This window comes from Haliotis rubra, unplaced genomic scaffold, assembly GCF_003918875.1.
Source record: "Haliotis rubra isolate DU_JTF1 unplaced genomic scaffold, ASM391887v1 Scf558, whole genome shotgun sequence".
In the NCBI taxonomy this organism is placed as follows: domain Eukaryota; kingdom Metazoa; phylum Mollusca; class Gastropoda; order Lepetellida; family Haliotidae; genus Haliotis; species Haliotis rubra.
This window is the reverse complement of record NW_025767255.1, coordinates 515,691-536,847: the sequence shown is the minus strand read 5'-3', so window position 1 is coordinate 536,847 and position 21,157 is coordinate 515,691. Positions and strand designations below refer to the sequence as shown.

The window sequence follows — 21,157 nt, the reverse complement described above, 5'->3', positions numbered from 1 at the left end:
ATTTCCGTAGTCAGGTGAGGTAATGCCAGGTGGGATGAGGTTATGCCAACAGTGGGGTGAGGTAATGCCAACGTGGGGTGAGGTAATGCCAGCAGTGTGTTGAGGTAATACCAACAGTCGGGTGAAGTGCATGCTAATAGTGGGGTGAGTGAAATGCAAATAGTGGGGGTGAGGTAATGCCAATGGTGGGACAGAGTAATGCCAATGGTGAGGGTGAGAGGTAATGCAATATGAGTGGGGGTGGTATGCCAATAGTCGGATGAAGTGATGCCAATAGTGGGATGAGAGTATTGCCAATAGTGGGGTGAATTAATGCCAATAGTGGGATGAGGTTATACCAACAGGGGTGAGGTAATGCCAATAGTGGGATGAGAGGTGATTCCAATAGTCGGGTGAGGTAACACCCAGCAGTGGGATGAGGAGTTATGCCAACAGGAACCAACCGGGTTCAATTCCCCACATGAGTACAATGTGTGAAGCCCTGGTGTCCCCCGCCGTGATATTGCTGGAATATTGCTAAAGGCGACGTAAAACCATACTCACTCACTCAACAATGTGCAGTACTGGAGACTGATCATCCTCAGACTCACTCACTCACTATGATATATATTACCGCCTCAGTGGTTTAGTGGATAGAGTCAATTCCCGGAGAGGGGAAGTTCGGAGGTTAGATTCCCGGCCTCGTCATACCGTTAACTCATGTCACTTTGTTCTTACCTTCACTCATACCGTTAACTCATGTCACTTGTTCTTACCTTGCCTGTGTGAGGCATTGCCAGAATGAGACGAGGAATAGTCACCTCGCAGTCAGTACAGTGTGAGAGGAGTTTCCATGTTTTCGACATTTTATTCCAGTGTATGTACAGGTTAATCACCGTTACAAGGTAGTTATCTAAATAAACTCTGCGAGGACTTTAGCCCGAGCAGAGTTTTTTAAGTAACTACCGTAGTGAGGGCGATTAAACGGCTTACACCACGAGGGCATACTTATTAAATACGCGTGTAATGTATTAGGCATGATGAAGATTATCAAAATAAGTACAATTTCATTGTTTTTAAATTAAAAATAATTGGCCTAGGCAGTTATTCAGTTATGCTAATAAAACACTTCCAAGAACAATTGGCATAACTTTCCCTAGTGGTTTAATCGACATGTATTCCTCTGAGTAGTCTGGTGTATGTAGGGGCGGTGAGGTAGGCAGGTGATTAAAGCGTTCACGTACCTGTGAGTTAACACAGTTTCGAACAGTACTTCAGTTTTACTTTGCTTTTTGCGAAAACCTGTTATGATCATTATTTCATCGTGCTTGATAAATAGATAATCTCACCCTCGTGTATACTGATATCAAATATATCAACACGAGTTGATAAAGTTACACATATCCGAGGCTTTCTAGGATAGTTTTACTTTATCAACGAGTGTTGATATATTTGATATCTGTAGACACGAGGGTGATATTCTATTTATCATTAAAAATCACTCTTCATTAGTTTTGAATGCACAAATGTACATCTCTGAACACGGTTCTGCCATTAGACGTGCAGTGCAGCGATGTCATAGCATTGTGACGTCATCAAGTATATGACGTGATAGCTTTGTGAGTCATGTAATTGATGATGCCAGGGCATTGTACAAATTCTACTGTCAAAACGTACATATCGTATCTCATACGAGATATCGTTTGATCTCACGCAAGCAATTTTCTCCAGTGGAACAGAGTTTTGGATGATAAACTCATGCTTATTATATAGTTGATATAGTTGGACTCGTACAGTTAAGTGGGATCTACTAAAAGAGATTTCTTGTAGTACCACGAGACAGAGGATGACACACAGTGTAGTTGTGTGACAACAAACGGGTCCTTATTGTTGTAGGTGTAGGTTTCGACGTACTCGTTGCAGCTGCCATGGCCGGCGGGCAAGTCGGTGGCCCGGATGTAGGGTAGACATGCATGTCGCCTATAGTATTTAGAAACGACGCAACATTAATCTACTTTAGGAAAAGGACATGGAATGCGGTTAAGGGAAACAATGATAAAGAAGTTCAAGGACTAATACTGGAATGTTACAAAAATATTGATGTCGTCTTTAGAGTATGTCTGTACATGCATTTCAAGTCTTCTCTCTCTCCTCCAGTCTAGTCAAATGATACCCGATAGTCTAAAAATATTATAATAAACACGTCATTACACACCATTATAATACATACACTAATAATTAGTAAAAGTCCATTACAAAACATGTTTCACAGACCTACGATAAAGACACATGGTTACATACTCAAAACAGATAACAGAGTTATATTTACAGACTTACAAAAACATATACTGTGACATACTAATCATTAATAATACGTCTTTTACAAATAACATATACTGTGGTATACTAATTACATAACACGCATTTACAGACTTATAAAAACATGTACTGTGACATACTAATTATAAATAACACGTCTTTTAAAGAAGTCTGTGACATACTAAACCCTGAAACAATTATATGTGGTATACAAGAAAGCCCATGCAAGTCTAGAAATAACAAGATCCTAGAGTTTCTTTTTACATAACATATATATTGACATACTTTACTAACACGCAACTTAAGACTTATAAAAACATGTGAATATAACATGCATTTACAGACTTATAAAAATAGATACTAATTATAAATAACACGTTTTAAATAGTCTGTCATACAAACTATGCAAGTCTAGAATAATCTCAGGGTTCCTTTTCACATTATTTACTATGAACTAATTTTTTCTGTGAAATAACATGCATTTACAGACTTATAAAAAGATACCGTGTAAATGTATACATATTACTTACATGTAGTTAGTGGCCATAATAAAAACCGTTATACATTATTACTTACATGTAGTTAGTGGCCCATGTTTACATACTTATGACAGCTCAAATGTTTGTACAAACCAAGTATTTTCAGTACTGAGTTAAGTAACATTTAAAGTTCCTGTAACATTCATAATGGATATCAGTATTCATTTTAAGGTTTTTATATTGCTGTCCTTCCACATGGCCCGAATTATGTTTTTGCATTCAAAAGTTTTGAGTTTTGACGCATGCCCTCGTCATCCTGTACTCAATGTGTTAGATAAACGTTATACCACAGTGGTACCATCTTTATGACCTACTGCGCATGTCAACAGAAAAGAGCTGGAAGAAGTGCAAGAAACCGGGTCAGATCCGGAACGGCCAAGTCGTGGTGTGGGGAGATGGACTGCTCCTTGAGTACATCTGCGACAAGAGCTTCTTCGCCTATGGCCTCACCCACGGCGGGTGTGACCCCACAACTGGGAAATGGACGATTCTACCTCCTGTTTGTGTCGGTAAGTCAGATTCACACTCTCATCGTGAGGCTATAAATGACAAGTGCTATGTTTTACTTAGTTTCTATCATTGAAATATATATTCTGTCAAAAAGAAACGCAACCCCTGTCCTCAGATATGAAAAAATTCGTTTGAATGAAGTTATTGCTTCCAAACTAAATTTTATTCGAATGTATTGAAATGATACACGTAATTAATGAAGATTACCATCCAAACAACTGCATTTGTACGCATAAGTGTATTTTATTGCTTATTCCGTCACAACGCATGAAATGACCCTCATGGTGACTTCTGCACAAAAAACACATGCAAATCATGAAAATGGCAGTTAATGTAGGGGTGTATAAAAGCCCATGTGGTTCCGTATTATATTCATTCATTTGTCGCCGAAAAGCTGTGTTAAAAATGCCACGATTGAGTGCTGCTGACCGAAATATCGCCATTGGTCGTGTTCTGCCGGAGAAAGTTTTGGAACTGTTGCACGGCACCTAAATGTTCACAAAACAACGATATCCCGACTTTGGAGCCGCTACAACAACTTCAATTTGACCAACGATCGCCCGAGAAGTGGAAGGCCAAGAATCACGACCCCTTCAAGATCGGTACATCCGGGTCCATCACCTGCGTAATCGGCATGCCCTACCAACCGTGACTGCCACACAAATACCAGGTTTGAGGAGAGTGTCAGCTCAAACGATTAGGAACCGTCTGAAAGAAGCGGGTTTACGTGCCTGTAGACCAGTTGTTGGACCTGTACTACGCCCCTACATCGACGCCGACGACTCCAGGTGGTGCAACAACGTAAGGATACGGACTTTACAAAACTGGAGGCGAATCTGGTTTTCTGATGAATCACGTTTTCTTTGCAACGTCACGACGGAAGACAGCGTCTGTATAGGAGACGTCAGGAACGTTTTGCGCCCATCTGCGTCCGACAGGTGGACAGATTTGGCGGAGAAAGCGTCATGGTTTGGGGAACCATCTCATACAACCAGAAATCAGACTTGGTGATCGTTCCAGGAACCTGACAGCCCAACGTTACATCAACCACGTGTTAGAGCTTCACCTTCTCCCGATTATTGACCAACAGACACAGATTTTTCAACGGGACAACGCCCGGCCTCATACTGCACGTGCAACAATGAACTTTCTGCAGAATTCCAACGTCAATGTCTTGCCATGACCCTCTAAATCACCAGACTCCTCAACCCTATTGAACACCTGTGGATACTCTGATCGACGCGTACGTCAACGTCAGCCGCCGCCACAGACGCTGCAACAGCTCGCCGTTGCACTGCAGGAGGAGTGGAGAGCCATTCCCCAGGAAAGAATCCGGCGTCTTATCCGTTCTTGTCCAAGGAGATGCCGTGCAGTGATTGCAGCGCGTGGTGCTCTATACGAGATAATTGAGAAAGACGCCCCCTGGTGACAAACTGGTGTCTGTGAGATGACTTTGAAATGACAATTTTAAACATGCCCATCTGGGTTATTATTCTGCCAAATTTCAGACTTCTGTCTTAAATAATAACAATGCCGTGTCGTCCTAAAACTTCAGGATCAAAATCTCTAAAATACAGGGGTTGCGTTTCTTTGACAGAGTTTATATATTCCATAATTATATTTCAAACATGGGTCTGAGGAATAGGGTCAGCCGTAAAAAGTTGACTTAAACATATAACATTAGACCGTCCAGACAGAATGCTTTCTGTGGGATTTCACCGTCAATTTCCCCTTTCCCCTCTTTTTAAATTGAGAGAGTTGGCGAGCCACTAAAGTATTCGGGTTATATAACGGCGTGGTAGCCTGGAGGGGTAAGAAAGTCCAAACTGTGTACATGTCTTTGCTTTTACGACAGAACTTGAGGTGAAAACCCATCGAGCTCGGGTCTGGTCCTCACAGACCCAGCAACATTATCGGTGAGAACCGAGATTAGAACCAAGGTCATTGGATTCTGGTGTACCAAAGGAAGGCAACTCTGCACATCGAAATGCAATGTCTTAGATGAATGGGCCACTTGGCACCCGTTCTCTTTGATGGACGGCGCTTATGTTGGTTTTTAGGACCATTGTGAGTGAATGTGGTTTTACCACGTGAGTGTGGAGGACACCAGATATGGTTCCACACAGTGTACCCATGTAGGGAATAGAACCCAGGGCCTAGATTTTCGAAGCTCTCTTAGCGCTAAGATAGTCGTAAGTGCCATACATTAACATTAACTTACGACTATCTTAGCGCTAAGAGAGCTTCGAAAATATAAGCCCTAGACTTTAACCACTAGGATACCCGTCCGCCTCTTTGGTAACTTATAAGCTTAATCTAAATTTCTCTTCATGCTCACTAGTGATATGAATAACGTCACTGTCCATATTCATACTAATCTTACATCAAACATATACTTCAGATTCTAATTGATTGAGACTTCTGTTATTTTCCAATGTACCATGCTCACGTGTAAAGCACATTTCTTGTTACTTCCTCGACTTGCCGAACTGTTGGCAGTACATTTTTAACATATATACCACGATATTGTAACTCGAATTTACGATGTAAGACGGCATTCTCCGGATTTAAACGATATTTTCCGAATGAAATAGATCACGGAGAAGTTTGTTTGGTGATCTCTTCATTTCTTCCAGCGATAGTGAAATATGAACAAGATGGATGATTGCCGAACTGTCCTTACAAAACATACATGCATCCTCCTCGATGCCGGTGGACAACTTATTCTGTATGGTACTAAAACCAAAGCAGACATTCAAGCACATACGCCCGGGTATCACCTCAACATTACAGTTGTTGACACCAAGCGTCTCGAAACGGAAGACCATTTCCTGTCTTGCCGATAGCTTCAGAAACGAATGAAGGTCAAGGTCACAATATGGTTGCTCGAGAAAATATTGTTTGACGTTGTAGCGGAAAGAGACCCCAAAATAGTTCTCTTTAATGGTATTTGAGGATCACACTATATAAAGGCAGCTGTTAGGGATAACGCAGGATCCACTGATGGACGGGTAGGTAGTATCATAGTCACACCGGGCCTGTAATTGGCAGTAGAAGATGGCTGACAAATCACGTGACAAACCACATGACAGGTTATGGGCGTTAGGGGTATGTATACCGGGTACCAAAAGAATCTGTTAATGTGATAAAATCACAGTTTCTTACGTGCCTAGTGTAATTTATCGCATCAGTGGATTGTAAAATACTTATGACAAATAAAGGTTATCGGATATGAAGCAGAAAAACATTACGAGATTCACCAATATTTCACCAAGGAGACAGAGAACATGTATTAAAGGGAAACAAACTGCGAATTGTTTTTTCATTGCATCATTAAACTTCAGCTAATGTATACAAAACAACCACAACCGCAAATTGCATACAATACATGTATAAAATAATTACTACTCCCTTATTAAAGAAATTGTCATCCATTTTTTATCGCATAAGCCCTGCACTTCTGTATTTGTCGTCATTCACATGATGCTCAGTTCATGCCATTATTGTAAACATTAATTAGTGGTGACAACACTTGGATTACCTAGACTCGATAAAGTTTAACCGTGTCTCTGAGGGTGTCAAGGGTATATAGCAATCAGTGGTTCGTATTTAGTATTTCTGACTATTTCATTTCTGCTGCAACTTTTCAATTGGGTTATAAAAGGGTTGATGTGGTGAATGTATTACATGCTATGTAATATGCACTTGGCAGCTCAGGAAGAAGAAATGAATGGCCAGTTGTGTTACGAACCACTCCAATAAAAGATTTAATCGATAATGCGTTGATTGTTTTATCACTGCTATCTTGCTCAGTGGATTTGTTCCTATATCTGTAGGCTTTCTAAAGCACACTGGAATACACTCACATCTCGGCGTTGATTGACTGATGTCGAACTGAACAAATGTTTTTGAAGGACATGGATATCATGAAGATCGCTCTCAGTGGATATCATGAAGATCGCTCTCAGTGAATATCATGAAGATCGCTCTCAGTGGATATCATGAAGATCGGTGGATATCATGAAGATCGCTCTCAGTGGATATCATGAAGATCGGTGGATATCATGAAGATCGCTCTCAGTGGATATCATGGAGATCGCTCTCAGTGGATATCATGAAGATCGATCTCAGTGGATATCATGAACGTCGATCTCAGTGGATATCATGAAGATCGCTCTCAGTGGATATCATGAACATCGCTCTCAGTGGATATCATGAACATCGCCCTCAGTGGATATCATGAACATCTATCTAAATGGATATCATGAAGATCGCTCTCAGTGGATATCATGAACATCGCTCTCAGTGGATATCATGAACATCTATCTAAATGGATATCAAGAAGATCCCTCTAAGTGGATATCATGAAGATCGCTCTCAGTGGATATCATGAACGTCGAGCTCAATGGATATCATGAACATCGCTCTCAGTGGATATCATGAACATCGCTCTCAGTGGATATCATGAACGTCGATCTCAGTGGATATCATGAACATCGCTCTCAGTGGATATCATGAAGATCGATCTCAGTGGATATCATGAACATCGCTCTCAGTGGATATCATGAACATCTATCTAAAAGGATATCATGAAGATCGATCTCAGTGGATATCATGAACATCGATCTCAGTGGATATCATGAACATCGATCTCAGTGGATATCATGAACGTCGATCTCAGTGGATATCATGAACGTCGATCTCAGTGGATATCATGAACATCGACCTCAGTGGATATCATGAACGTCGATCTCAGTGGATATCATGAACGTCGATCTCAGTGGATATCATGAACATCGATCCTCAGTGGATATCATGAACGTCGATCTCAGTGGATATCATGAACATCGATCTCAGTGGATATCATGAACATCGATCTCAGTGGATATCATGAACGTCGATCTCAGTGGATATCATGAACGTCGATCTCAGTGGATATCATGAACATCGATCTCAGTGGATATCATGAACGTCGATCTCAGTGGATATCATGAACATCGCTCTCAGTGGATATCATGAACATCGCTCTCAGTGGATATCATGAACGTCGATCTCAGTGGATATCATGAACATCGACCTCAGTGGATATCATGAACGTCGATCTCAGTGGATATCATGAACATCGATCTCAGTGGATATCATGAACATCGATCTCAGTGGATATCATGAACGTCGATCTCAGTGGATATCATGAACGTCGATCTCAGTGGATATCATGAACATCTATCTCATCTGACCAATGGGACATGAAATCCATATGGAACAAGACAAACAATCAGTTGAGTGACCAACACGGGTTTAGATATTTTGAAACATCACATTGTTACAAAGAAAGTGACTCGAACAAGTTTCCTTGTACATCTTTCGATGTACGAGACATTGCTCCTATGTGTGGATACTGATGGTTTAATTACTCGAACAAGGTAACAGTCTGATATTATACTAATCTCATTTTAATATGTAATTAGGTTTTTGAATTTTGCTTTCATTCATTTGCTGAACGCGTAAGGGGTGATCAAACTGTCCCATACCAAAGCGCTATTATCCTATTAAATATATTTAGTAAAAGCTGCAACCAAAATAACTCGATATCGAATCTATAATTTCTGACAAAATTCCATTCGGCCACTGAACCAACATATATAAAGTTACATTATAGGGAATTTGTAACCGAATCTGGGGTATATTTTTGAACAATATGCGTGAGACTGATTGTTTCCGGCCTCGTTTGCTAGAACATACACACAGTACTTTTTATATCTGCGTAAAAATTATGCCTAGCAGAACAGAAAGGAAAATTCCAATTGTAAATCATCACGTCCAGTTATAATTTATCTCAGATTTCACATTTTATTGGCCAGGTTTGTTATCAGCACCTAAAGGGATACTGCGAGCTTGTTTAAACTGTGCTCTAGACGGATGTTCACCGATAGCTTCACACTTTATAGGACCGCCTCCGTGGTGTAGTGGTTAGAGCGTCCGCCCGGGGGGCGGAAGGTCGCGGGTTCGATCCCCGACCGCGTCATACCTAAAGACGTTAAAATATGGTACTTGTTGGTCCCTGCCTGGCGTTCGGCATTAATGGGTACATCAAGGACTGGTCGGCTCGGAGTCAGTATAATGTGTCTGAGTCGGGTATTCATGCTTCACTGCGGCATGGTATCTCAGTGGGCTAGCACTATAAAACCAGCTTAAGTCTGGGCTGGTACAAGCAGCCGCACATACACATACACACGCATGCACGTCGTCATATGAGCGAAATATTCTCAAGCACGACGTTAAACCCAATTTCACCTCACCTCACCTCACACTTTATAGATAAATCTTGTATGCATTAATCAACAACAAAAACACATGTCAGTTTGACTGCGTCTGTATGGTATATCCTTGTCCGATAAACAGCTCCTCATTCCTTAGATTCTCCCATATGTGTAGCGAGAATAGTACTGAACACAAATTATAATTGTCGAAAGTTCATAACAAGCAAATTTGTAATCTGCAAAGAAACAACCGCTCCATATTTCGACGCTTATTATTATTAATATTATTATATGGGTATTTACATCATAAGTTGCTCACTGGTCTCGAGGGGGACATGGGCTGTTATCTTGCCTCACACATAAATGTCGTTTTCTGATTGGCTGAGCGCTCTTCTATTATTTTCAATGTACCCCGCTTACAAGCGAGTAACATTTTTTATGTATCCCGCTGGGAATGCCGAACTCATTTGGTACTTCGTAGTAGTAATTCTTTATCTTGAATAACATTGAATCACGTATGATGTACGGAAATTACCGATGTTTCGAAAGCATATCTATGGAAGGGAGATAACTCTAAATTTGTTTTTATTGTCGTCTGGTACTCCATACTACGATCCGATACTCGTGCTTCAAACAGTTCAAAATTACCATTGAGGTGTTCGGTAAGATAAATACGTTGTTCATTGGTCCCTCGGTGCCCATTGGTTGATGTACCCTCGATGTTTGTTTATGTTCCCTGAACCCTTCGGGGTTATCTTTCCTTGGTAATAGTACTAGAATACTTTCATCTCCATGCCCGTTTGCGCTTAGACAGGGCCCAGTCGTAAACATGGACACGAGAAGGGTACGAGACGCCATCCGGCTTGCCGGAAGGACACGAGTAGTTACGAATGTCCCAGCGGGGTACACAAAAAGGTTACTGTTACTCGCTTGTAACTTGTAAGCGGGGTACATTGAAAATAATAGAAGAGCGCTCAGTCAATCAGAAAACGACATTTATGTGTGAGGCAAGATAAAGCGCTATATTCCTCCCCCATGCATGCTCAAAGCGCTTTGTTTTCCCCTCGATCATTGAATGTCAATCTCAGCGGCACATCATATTATCAATCTCAACCCCCACTATAAAATGTGACTTGCCCATCCTTTCGAGGTACCCATTCACAGCTGGGTGGACAGGGACACATAGTCACAGTACTTTGCCCATGTTTACTGCACGTTGTTGTACCCGCAACTAGGTGTTTGCACGTATTCATGTGACCACCATCTGGTCATTTACCAACGGATTCGTGGGTTCTTTGCAGATTCTGATACCTTTCGGTATGGACTTACCGAAACAAATCGTCAAAAATGCAAATTCAACTTATAAAGTTGAAAAATAACGCGATGAAAAAAACCGCGCGAAATCGTAGTTCAAACGATTCACTAATTTTCCCCCAGCGCTTGGGGGAATTGAAGTGGTTTCAACAGCTGGGCTGCGCTCATAGCACATGCGCAGTGAAATAGAATCGCGCAGCTTGAAAGCGGGTTGTCCGGTGAATACTCGGTGAAGGCTTTGGTGTGAGCTATTTTTCTAATGTTTTGTTGATATTTCACAGGCGCGAGCTTTTTATATGTTATTACAGTAGATTACCGATTTGACTGTTTATATAATTTCATTTGTCTATTTCACCACACGTTCTTCTTAACGTGTCACTTTCTCAGTTCGATACTTAAAAGCAATGTCATTATTTAGCGTTGACAGAATTTCTAACTGTGATATAGATATGTCGTTGTCACAGACAAAACTCAATGTCTGTTTTATTGACACCTATGTGTCTGCCTGCCCGTCTGCTAATGACAATATTCAATACACAACTTCGATCACTGACCACATGCAATTTGAACTTAACACCTATCAGGCTATACACCATAAACAAAACGCATTGATTTATGGCCCGAGTTCGGTCTCTGTCACATTATGTAATTACACAGACAGGCAGGTGTGATACTTGTATACATGACATGTTATGATGTCTGTTGATTGAAAAATGTTATACACAAAAAATGAGCATGTCTTTACAAAACCCAACATCTCTATATGTACACACACAATGAGCCGTGCAAATGAACCAGCCGTTACACTTCAGTGCACACCCACCCGCTCTGACTGCGTTCGGTATCCCGGCTGTTTCGTTTTTTGGGAAGTAAACCCAAGTACAAAATATTGCACTTTTGATTTGCGATTGTACGCTTATAATTTTGTTTATATGTTTTTTCATAACCAGCAATGTATATATATGTCATGAATAAGTGATAATTGTGTTTTAATTATGTTTGATTTTTCGGTTGCATGTGACCTTTAAGTGCACAGGGTTGTGTACTGTACACTTGGGGTTGTGGCAACACTGAAAGAGCACACAAAGTTGACTCCAAGGTGTTTACACCCGGTCACATGTGGGCTAGATCCCGGCACCTCAAGCTCGCTGGATTACTAGCCTGGCGCCTCAGACAGCTCGCCCACCACGCTTTCTAAGTTGGAGTTTTTTCTCCCTTTAAGAAGGATAGCGCAGGTCAACTGACAGTGCAAGTTAGTCATTCACAATCCTCTTTAAAAGTCTGCTGACATTTCTAAGGTTAGAATGGTGTCTCATTCACACTCGGCTGTCGTGACATCTAGTCATAGGCACCAGGTCGTTCAGATGATCTCGCCTTTAAGGTCGCAGTGGAGGAAAGGATCATCTTCAATTGCGGGTACTTTATTGCAAGTATCTTTAATCAAGTAGTTTGTATCAAAACCTTGTATTCCTTGTATTCCAGCCAGTGGCTGTCCAGAGTTGCTCCCGCCTCGTCACGGCGTGGTGAACATCGACAACAACGGCGGTGTCGCCACTTTTACATGCAAAGCCGGCTACTACGTCCTCGGTTCTGCCAAACTCTACTGCGAAGAAGGACGCTGGAGGGGCAGGTTCCCCTTCTGTGCAGGTATGTTGGGGGCAGGTTCGCCTTCTGTGCAGGTATGTTGGGGGCAGGTTCCCCTTCTGTGCAGGTATGTTGGGGGCAGGTTCCCCTTCTGTGCAGGTATGTTGGGGGCAGGTTCCCCTTCTGTACAGGTGTGTTGGACATATGCTTCCCTTCTGTTAACCCCGTGAAGATCCGGGTTAAAATTGATCTCTAGCAACCCATACTTGTAAAAGCCGACAAACGGGATCGGGTGGTCAGGCTCGCTGACTTGGTTGACACATGCCATCGTATCCTAAATGCGCAGATCGATGCTCATGCTGTTGCTCACTGGATTGTCTGGTCCAGACTCGATGATTTACAGACCGCCGCCATATAGCTGGAATATTGCTGAGTGTGGCGTTAAACAACAAACCAACCGACCCTTCTGTTCAGGTATGTTGGGAAAAAGTTCCCCTTGTTTGAAAGTATACTTTGACAGGCTTTCCTGTACAGGTGTGTCGGCGCAGGTTCCCCATTGTTTTTGTAGATTGGACGTGGATGTTCACATGGATGTCCACGTGCATGTTCACATGCATAACCATGTGTCTAGAGACATGTATGTCTACATGTTTGTCTACGTGTGAGTTGACTGAATGTGTGTGGCTCTACACGGTGGGCGGATGTTTCTTCATGCCATCAATCACTGCCTTGCCCAGACTGGAGGCCTCTTCTAGAGCAGCTATATTACTGCTTGTTTTAGTTTCTTTGTTGTTTAACGCCGCACTCAACAATATTACAGCTGTATGGCGGTGGTCTGTAAATAATGGACCAAACAATCCAGTGATTGAGCATCGATCTACTCAATTGGGATACGATAACATGTGTCGGTGAATACCAATTCTAACCCGGGTCTTCACGGGTCACTTTAGTGTTACACATCAATGGCTCGCGTGTTGTATAATATGGGTGTTAATTATGAAATTACAAAAGACAACTACAACTTACTTTCTGCAGTGAGCGCCAAATCACGGCCGACAAAACCTCCCCCGACTGGAGTCCCCAGAGCAGCCCTGCGTCACTCGGACGAGTCATGCTTCCAGTACCAGATCGACCCACCGACGGTGGAGAACGCCGTGTACACTACGTCGTACGTGTTCAGCAAGTTCCGAGGTCGGTACATCATGATCGCCACATACAGCTGTGTGGGTGGGTACAAGCTGTCTGACCCCAGCTCAACCAACCTCTACTGTCACAACTCAAGGTGGGGGGCAAGGATCAGGCCCAAGTGTGTCCTCGGTAGGTATATCACTGCATTCTAAAATACATGTAAATGAGCATATCATATACTGCACTGTGAACTATGTAAACATATCGTATACTGCACAGTGAACTATGTAAACATATCGTATACTGCACAGTGAACTATGTAAACATATCGTACACTGCACAGTGAATTACAGACAAGAAACGTACCGATTACAATGTATTTAAAAACATGCAGCAAATTTCACAGTTTTACCACATATGAATTTGTTTACTTATTGCTTATAACATTTATGATTGATTGTTCAATGGACCTTTTGTAACAGATCAATGGCGAGATGTATTTGAAGCACTACATTTCGTCATGAGTCGTATTTTGCTAAGTTTACCTTTGCTTCACGTGCAGTGTATCACAATAAAGTATGCATGTTTGACTATTCAAATGTACTGACGTCTTCTGATGGCATCAGTTGCAAAGACAAACAAACTTCAGTTTAGTTACAGTATTGTAACATATATATGTAATACTTTTATATGTATGTTTTTATATTTTTTATCAGTGTATATTTTCAAATATTAAGTGTGTGGATGAAATACTGTATATATCTCCCCACAGAGGACGATCCGTGCCAGAACGGCAATGGAGGATGCTCGCACATGTGCGTGTCTCGAATTGGTCGATACTCCTGCACGTGCAGAGTTGGGTACTCCCTCGGATCAGACTTCCGGTCCTGTTTTGGTGAGTAGATTGCTAAAACACTTCATAGGGTGAAGAAACAACGGCAGACATTTAGTTCATGAAATAGAGTTACCCTATTAAAAAAACTTTTAAGAATAATACTGATGACTGGTTTGGTTTTACGCCGCTTTTTAAACAACGGCAACATCACGGCGGGGACACCATTAATGTTCATGTACCCATAGAGTTCGACCCTCTTAAAAAACTTTAAACCACTAGTCCCACCGCCCTTTAAGAATAATACGGATTTACTCAAGAACAATCCTGAATGTCAGGCCAACCAAAGACAATCTAGACTTGCCAAATGGTTCTATGTATCTTGCCAAATGTCTACATAGACATGCGTGTGTGTCTGTGATTTTCTTGTGTTATTACACGTGTGTGTGTGAGGGTGTCTCAGAACTGAATTGATTATAAAGTAAATTACGGCTATAATATTTTTATAATATTTTTTTTTCATTATGTGCATTTTGACTAAACCTTGCAGTTAGTGGCCGTGGCGGACAACAACACCGTACGTTGCATCCGTCCGTTCGATAGAAGCATCTTCGTTATAAAAGTAGTTAACTGCATAAAGGATGAATTTCATTCTTAACGTAAAAACCTTCCATTCACATATAATACATGAAATACATTGTTAACTTACCCAGATTTAGAATAGACACAAGTAGCAGTAAAAGTATGGAATGAAACCCTAACTAAAACGAAAAAACAATTGTTTATTTGTTTGATAAGTTACTGGTGTATTACTCAGTAAATACAGAAAACGTTTAGACGGTTGATTGTTAAAAATTCTAGATGCACTGAGTAATTAAATGGCTTTGATTAATATTAGAAATGTAGAAATAAAATATATCTAATCTGTGAAACTGGGTTATATTTCCATTAGGCAATCTTATCAAGTTGCTTTATCATTTTAGGGCACTAATAAAGGTATTTCAATGTAGAGCCGGGTATTCCAAAAAGTCCGATCGGTAACCTAACATAACTGTATTCCCTGGACTTCATCAATCGCTACATGAAATAGGATTTCTAAGTTTAACTTTCCTAAAGAAATGCAAATAGGGCGTTCGACGCGTTAATGGGGTACAGGCAACGAGAATGGGATTGTTTTGATTGAGTTATTCGCGCCAAACCTGCTGCTTAATCCGGGGACCCTGGGTCATGGGTCAATGCCTCGATCTGTCAGACCAGTGATAACCGGATGCAGTTTCCTGAGAAAATAATGCACGTGACAGGTGGCGTGCAGGGATATATTTTGTGTAACACCTGTGGCTTTTGTCGGCAATTGTAAATTAGATGCTACATAAATAAAGTCACCTACTCCCCCCTAGAACATGTATCGACAGAAACTCATTTACAGTGAATGACAAGTCGTATTCAATATATATCGCTGGTATATACCGTGAAACATGTGTAACACAATGTCATTCGGCAGCGTGGATCCAGACAACAATCACCTGTATCCCTGCAAAAAGTAGTTCCTCAACTGGAGAGTTAACATGAACGTATGTATACTCAGATTGCTCTTCAAGAACATCTTTTCTGGCTGGTTAAAACAATCAGATTGCAAAAATATAGAACCCATGAAGATCCCGGTCAGAATTGGCCACCACCAATCTATGCTTGTCTTAAGGTCGGGTGGTCAGGCTTGCTGACTCGATTGATCGTTAACTAAATTGCTGTTCTGAATATTTCATAATAGGATCAGATTTATATTCCAAGGTCGGTGGAATCGCCTAGTGGTTTACAGAGGCCCAGATAAGCTGCGTATCCGGGTAAAATACGCATAGAAAATTTCCAATTACGCATCGAAAAAATAATTGTTGCGTACCAATTATGCATTTAAAATGTTAGATACGCAAAAAGTTTAAAACAAATGCGTACAGAATATATTTATAAAAATCGCTTGCGTAATGAAAAAGACATCGATTGCTATCAAGTTGTACTGTTAGTATAGCACAAATGTTGTACTGTCAGTATAGGATGAGTGATTTTTTATGAAATCATTTCCATTATATTAAAGTTGGTTTTGATTAGGTATGACATAAGGCAGAACATACCTGCTTAGTAAACTTACTCAATGACATATACTTAGGTGAGTAAAATGACTGAAATACGCACATATTTGAAAGCAGTGGGTAACGGAAAATGAAATACCCACTCAACATTCATAATGCCCACTCCAAAAGAATACAGTGGGTACAGTACCCACATGAGCTAAATCTTATCTGGAGCTCTGCCGGTTTAATGAGGCGTTCGCTCGTCAGGTGGGGTAGCCTAATGGTTAAAGCGTTGGCTCGTCACGCCGAAGACCCGGGTTCGATTCCCCACATGGACACATTGTGTGAAGCCCATTTCTCATGTCCCCCGGCGTGATATTGCTGGAATATTGCTAAAAGCGGCGTAAAACCAAACTCTCTCACTCACTCCAAGACATACATGGCATCAATTACCTGAAACATACAGTTCAGCCTTGTTAATCCGAACTGTGATAATCCGGATTAAAAGATATCCGGATTAACAATGATATATAATCATTCCCAGTAGCAACCATCCGGTTTGAGGGACTTCCGGGACAGGGGTCGGATTAGAAAGGTGACACTGTACATCATTTCAATGTTTGTTTCAGATCTGAATGAGTGTATCCTCGAGAATGGCGGATGTGCACATGACTGCCACAACACCATAGGGTCATTCTTCTGCTCGTGTGGTCCGGGTTTCCTCGTGAATGGAAAGGGCTGTGTAGGTAAGCGTGGGCGATTATATCACTAGTTAGAACCGGTTCTACACCTTTGTGGCTGTACACTCAAGGACATGTTCGTTATAGTAAACATTTCCATGAGGTATACCTCGCCTAAAGTAGATGACAAAAAGCGTTAGATCGCTGACTTTCTGTGCTTGAAATTAGGTGTCTCACTCTGAGAGTCTGGGTTCGAATCCCGAATGGGACTCAACCTAAAAGAGTACCATATATTTTCTACTGGAAAGTGAAATCCGAAATAAGTTAGATAACAAAGTACAATGAATTTTGGTTAACATACAGATTTACACCATGGAAGTTATGAAATGTTAAGGATGAAACTCCCATAGCAGAATATTTTACTGAAAGGCCGGACTATTGCGAAACCTGTTTTAGGAATCCGCTGACACACACACACACACGCACGCACGCACGCACGCACGCACGCACGCACGCACTCACACACACACTCACACACAGACAAAGAAATGCGAAGAGAAAAAAGGAAATTCTTAGGAACTTTCAATTCCGCCCAGCAACAATACGTAAAACTATTTTTTTAAATTACTTACTTTACTGTCGCTATCAATAAATATACACTATGATTTTAAAATACTGCAATATATATTGCAGCCAAAACAGCCAAACAGCTGTACATAAGACCTTTCCTCCCATTGCTATTTTCTCCCTACCTCCTCTGCCCTGCGACGTGAACTCTTTACTTTACTTATCCAGACTAGATTATAAAGACAGTCTTTCAACATTTGTTTTATAATTTATAACTTTTATTTAAAACGCGACTTACTTCTAACCAAAACAAACAAATGAATATTTAATTTGATCAGGCCAGTTGCGGTGTTTGTAGTCCTGTTGTTTATGTGTACCTTGTTTGTAGGACTTGATGTAATGGTAGTTCTGGTACCTGACATGGAGGGGAGTTTTACGGATTTTTTGACAGGGAAAAATTTGTGTATGGAACAGAAAAATTCTGACAATTTCGTGATTTTTTATGCTCTATAACTGTAAAACACCCGAATTTAAATAAACACCAAAAATGAATAGTGATCAACGACAACAAAACTAATATCACTTTGAATTCAGAGAAGGTGCCAACCCCACCTCCCGATAAGGCTTTGGAAGCCTCGTTATACGGTGATGTGAATTCAGTGTGACCTTGAATTTGTAATGGTTGCTTTTAGGACCCGTAGCCGAGTCCAACGTCTACTCCTCGATGTTTTCCGCGATACATACTTGGCGGCACTCAAGATTATTTTTGTACATCGTTCCGCCCGGAAATCAACAGTCCAATTTTAAGCAAATACGAATTCAGAGTTGCCTCCCTTTAGAGGATTGTTTCATTCGTTGACAAATAAGAAAACGATTACAGAGTTGAAACAGTCGTCAAGCAGGCATATTGATGCATATTTTGAATGATTGCACTTGCGTAACATAAACGTCTTCAGAATGGGGCGGCTGTGGGTTGGAGGGTTAGGAAGGAAACAGCAAAGAATTTCTGCTAGATTTACATGAGGATTGATGGCTCAATATTTTACCCTTTACATCATATCTGGGTTGCCCGTTGTGTACATCACCGCCAATCCGAGTTGTGCCCCTTACCCGTGCCAGGACTCTCTGGGTTCGAATCCTACGTTCGCGTTGATTTTCTTTACACTTCTATAATGACCGTGTCGGTGTTCTTAGGTTCACAGACCGCCTCCGTGGTGTAGTGGTTAGAGCGTCCGCCCGGAGAGCGGAAGGTCGCGGGTTCGATCCCCGACCGCGTCATACCAAAAGACGTTAAAATATGGTACTTGTTGGTCCCTGCCTGGCGTTCGGCATTAATGGGTACAACAAGGACTGGTCGGCTCGGAGTCCGTATAATGTGTCTGAGTGGGGTATTCATGCTTCACTGCGGCATGGTATCTCAGTCGGCTAGCACTATAAAACCAGCTTAAGTCTGGGCTAGTACAAGCAGCCGTACATACACATACACACGCATGCACGTCGTCATATGAGCGAAATATTCTCAAGCACGACGTTAAACCCAATTTCACCTCACCTCTTAGGTTCACATAACAGAACACAACAGTTTTTATTGTTGAAATCAGGAGTTCGAATATCGGTGGTTGCAGAAAATTGGTAAGAGTCATCACTTCCGGTTTTCCTCCAAGATTAAGCTGACACGTCCCTTACCGTAACACTGTTCACTCACTCATCCGGGACTCAATACACAAAACGTTCATAGCACTATCCCATTCATAAGCCTTTGATAAAGTGTAGAGTTACGACAGGTCGTAACGTTACCAAAGCTTTGTTGGATAGGGATCCTATAACACTGAGTTTAGCGCGTATTTGAAATGTTTGCGGTGATTTAAACCAACCCATGACATGGATGTTGAGTTTTCCCCCATGTGAGGTGAGGTTAAATCGAGATAATTGCTCTCCAAGTGTAGGAGTTCAGTATCACCTCAGCGTTACAACGGATTTCAAGTTTCTGGAACGTCTTTCTGACTGACTGACGTCCACCTCCGACGGCGTGACGCTTTGTCAACGTAATACAGCAATGCGTCCTTACAGCTGTCGGTGAGATTTGCGTTACGGAACAGTTGGTCATACAGTGTCAGTATATAGGGCCTTACCTAGAATCGTGCATTGCAGCATAAAAACAACAAATATCACTTCCTCATTGTCAGGTACCTGTACGAAACGTGTGTATTCCAAGAAATTGATATCTTTAATGAATTTACGGCGCCGGTAATTCCCAGAGCAAGGCTTTCCCCGTCTTCCTGGAAGTGTAAAGTCTGGCTTATGTCTATGTTTCAAAGGTAATAATGTTTTTGCAAGTCATCTGGGTCACGTGTTTGAATGGCGATCTCAACACGGACGTTCTTTACGGACATAAACGATAATTGTCCACGTGAAATGGTGGCGCCGCACGTGATCCTAAGTGTCACGTAAGGTAAAATTCTCAGAACATGCGTGCGACATTCTTAGTGACAATAATGACTTATTGCCACGTCTCTCACTCACATGCATGGGTTATACATTCGGCATGAGCTGAGAATTAAACATGAGTACATTTTATACGTTGACCAATAATACGTTTTAAGTAGAATAGGACTTCTATGTAAGTACACCTTAAATCAGTCTTTATTTACCATAACAGAGCCATTTATTTTTTACTAAACATAGTCGTCATGTCAACAGTTGATTTTGTTTAAATTTGAAACCCAGTGAGTGAGTATGGTTTTACGCCGCTTTTAGCAATCTACGGACACTATCACGGCGGGGGACACCAGAAATGGTCTTCACACATTGTACCCATGTAGGGAATCGAACCCGGGCCTTCGGCGTGGCGAACGAACTCTTTAACCACTAGGCTACCCCACCGCCCCTTTGAACAGTGTTTCACGTTTCTCACGGCACGTCAGCTTAATGGGAGAGCGACCCAAAAATATGTAGGTCTCAGGTTTCTACCACAGGCTGAAGCCCATTAGCACAGAACTACTTTAGTAGAACCGGGGCGAACCTTGATCCAACCCACAAGTTTGATGTTCCCAAGGGACGCAACTCTGCACAGCGAATTGCCGCGCCTTAAACGGCTGGGCCTTCCTTTGCGCAATGTTCCTGTTCAGACATTGTGACCATCCGATCCTTATTTCAGTCTTCAGTTATTCCAGCACTATCAAGGCGGGGGGACACCAGAAATGTTTGCGGTTACGCCAAGGCGCGGTCTGTAGGTTAGTCTCCGTTCCTGGTGTAAATCCCATACTTTAAGGTAGATTCATACAAAAGTTGTGATGCTTAATTGGGTCGTTTAATCCTCAGGGTGCCGCTGTACTAATCAACCTTAGCGCTACGCCAGTCTATGTTAAGGTATGGGACT

At 41.6% G+C, this 21,157-nt stretch overlaps 1 protein-coding gene across 1 annotated transcript in view; it reads left to right on the top strand.

Annotated features, from left to right (window-relative positions):
• The window catches only part of LOC124253888 (fibrillin-1-like), a 102,244-nt gene that overhangs the window by 8,432 nt on the left and 72,655 nt on the right, over positions 1-21,157 (top strand). Inside the window, exons 2-6 of the mRNA XM_046687742.1 lie at positions 3,167-3,346; positions 12,404-12,568; positions 13,541-13,822; positions 14,406-14,528; positions 17,161-17,277. Coding sequence (XP_046543698.1) covers positions 3,167-3,346; positions 12,404-12,568; positions 13,541-13,822; positions 14,406-14,528; positions 17,161-17,277 — 867 coding nt within the window. The remainder of the gene's footprint in view (positions 1-3,166; positions 3,347-12,403; positions 12,569-13,540; positions 13,823-14,405; positions 14,529-17,160; positions 17,278-21,157) is intronic.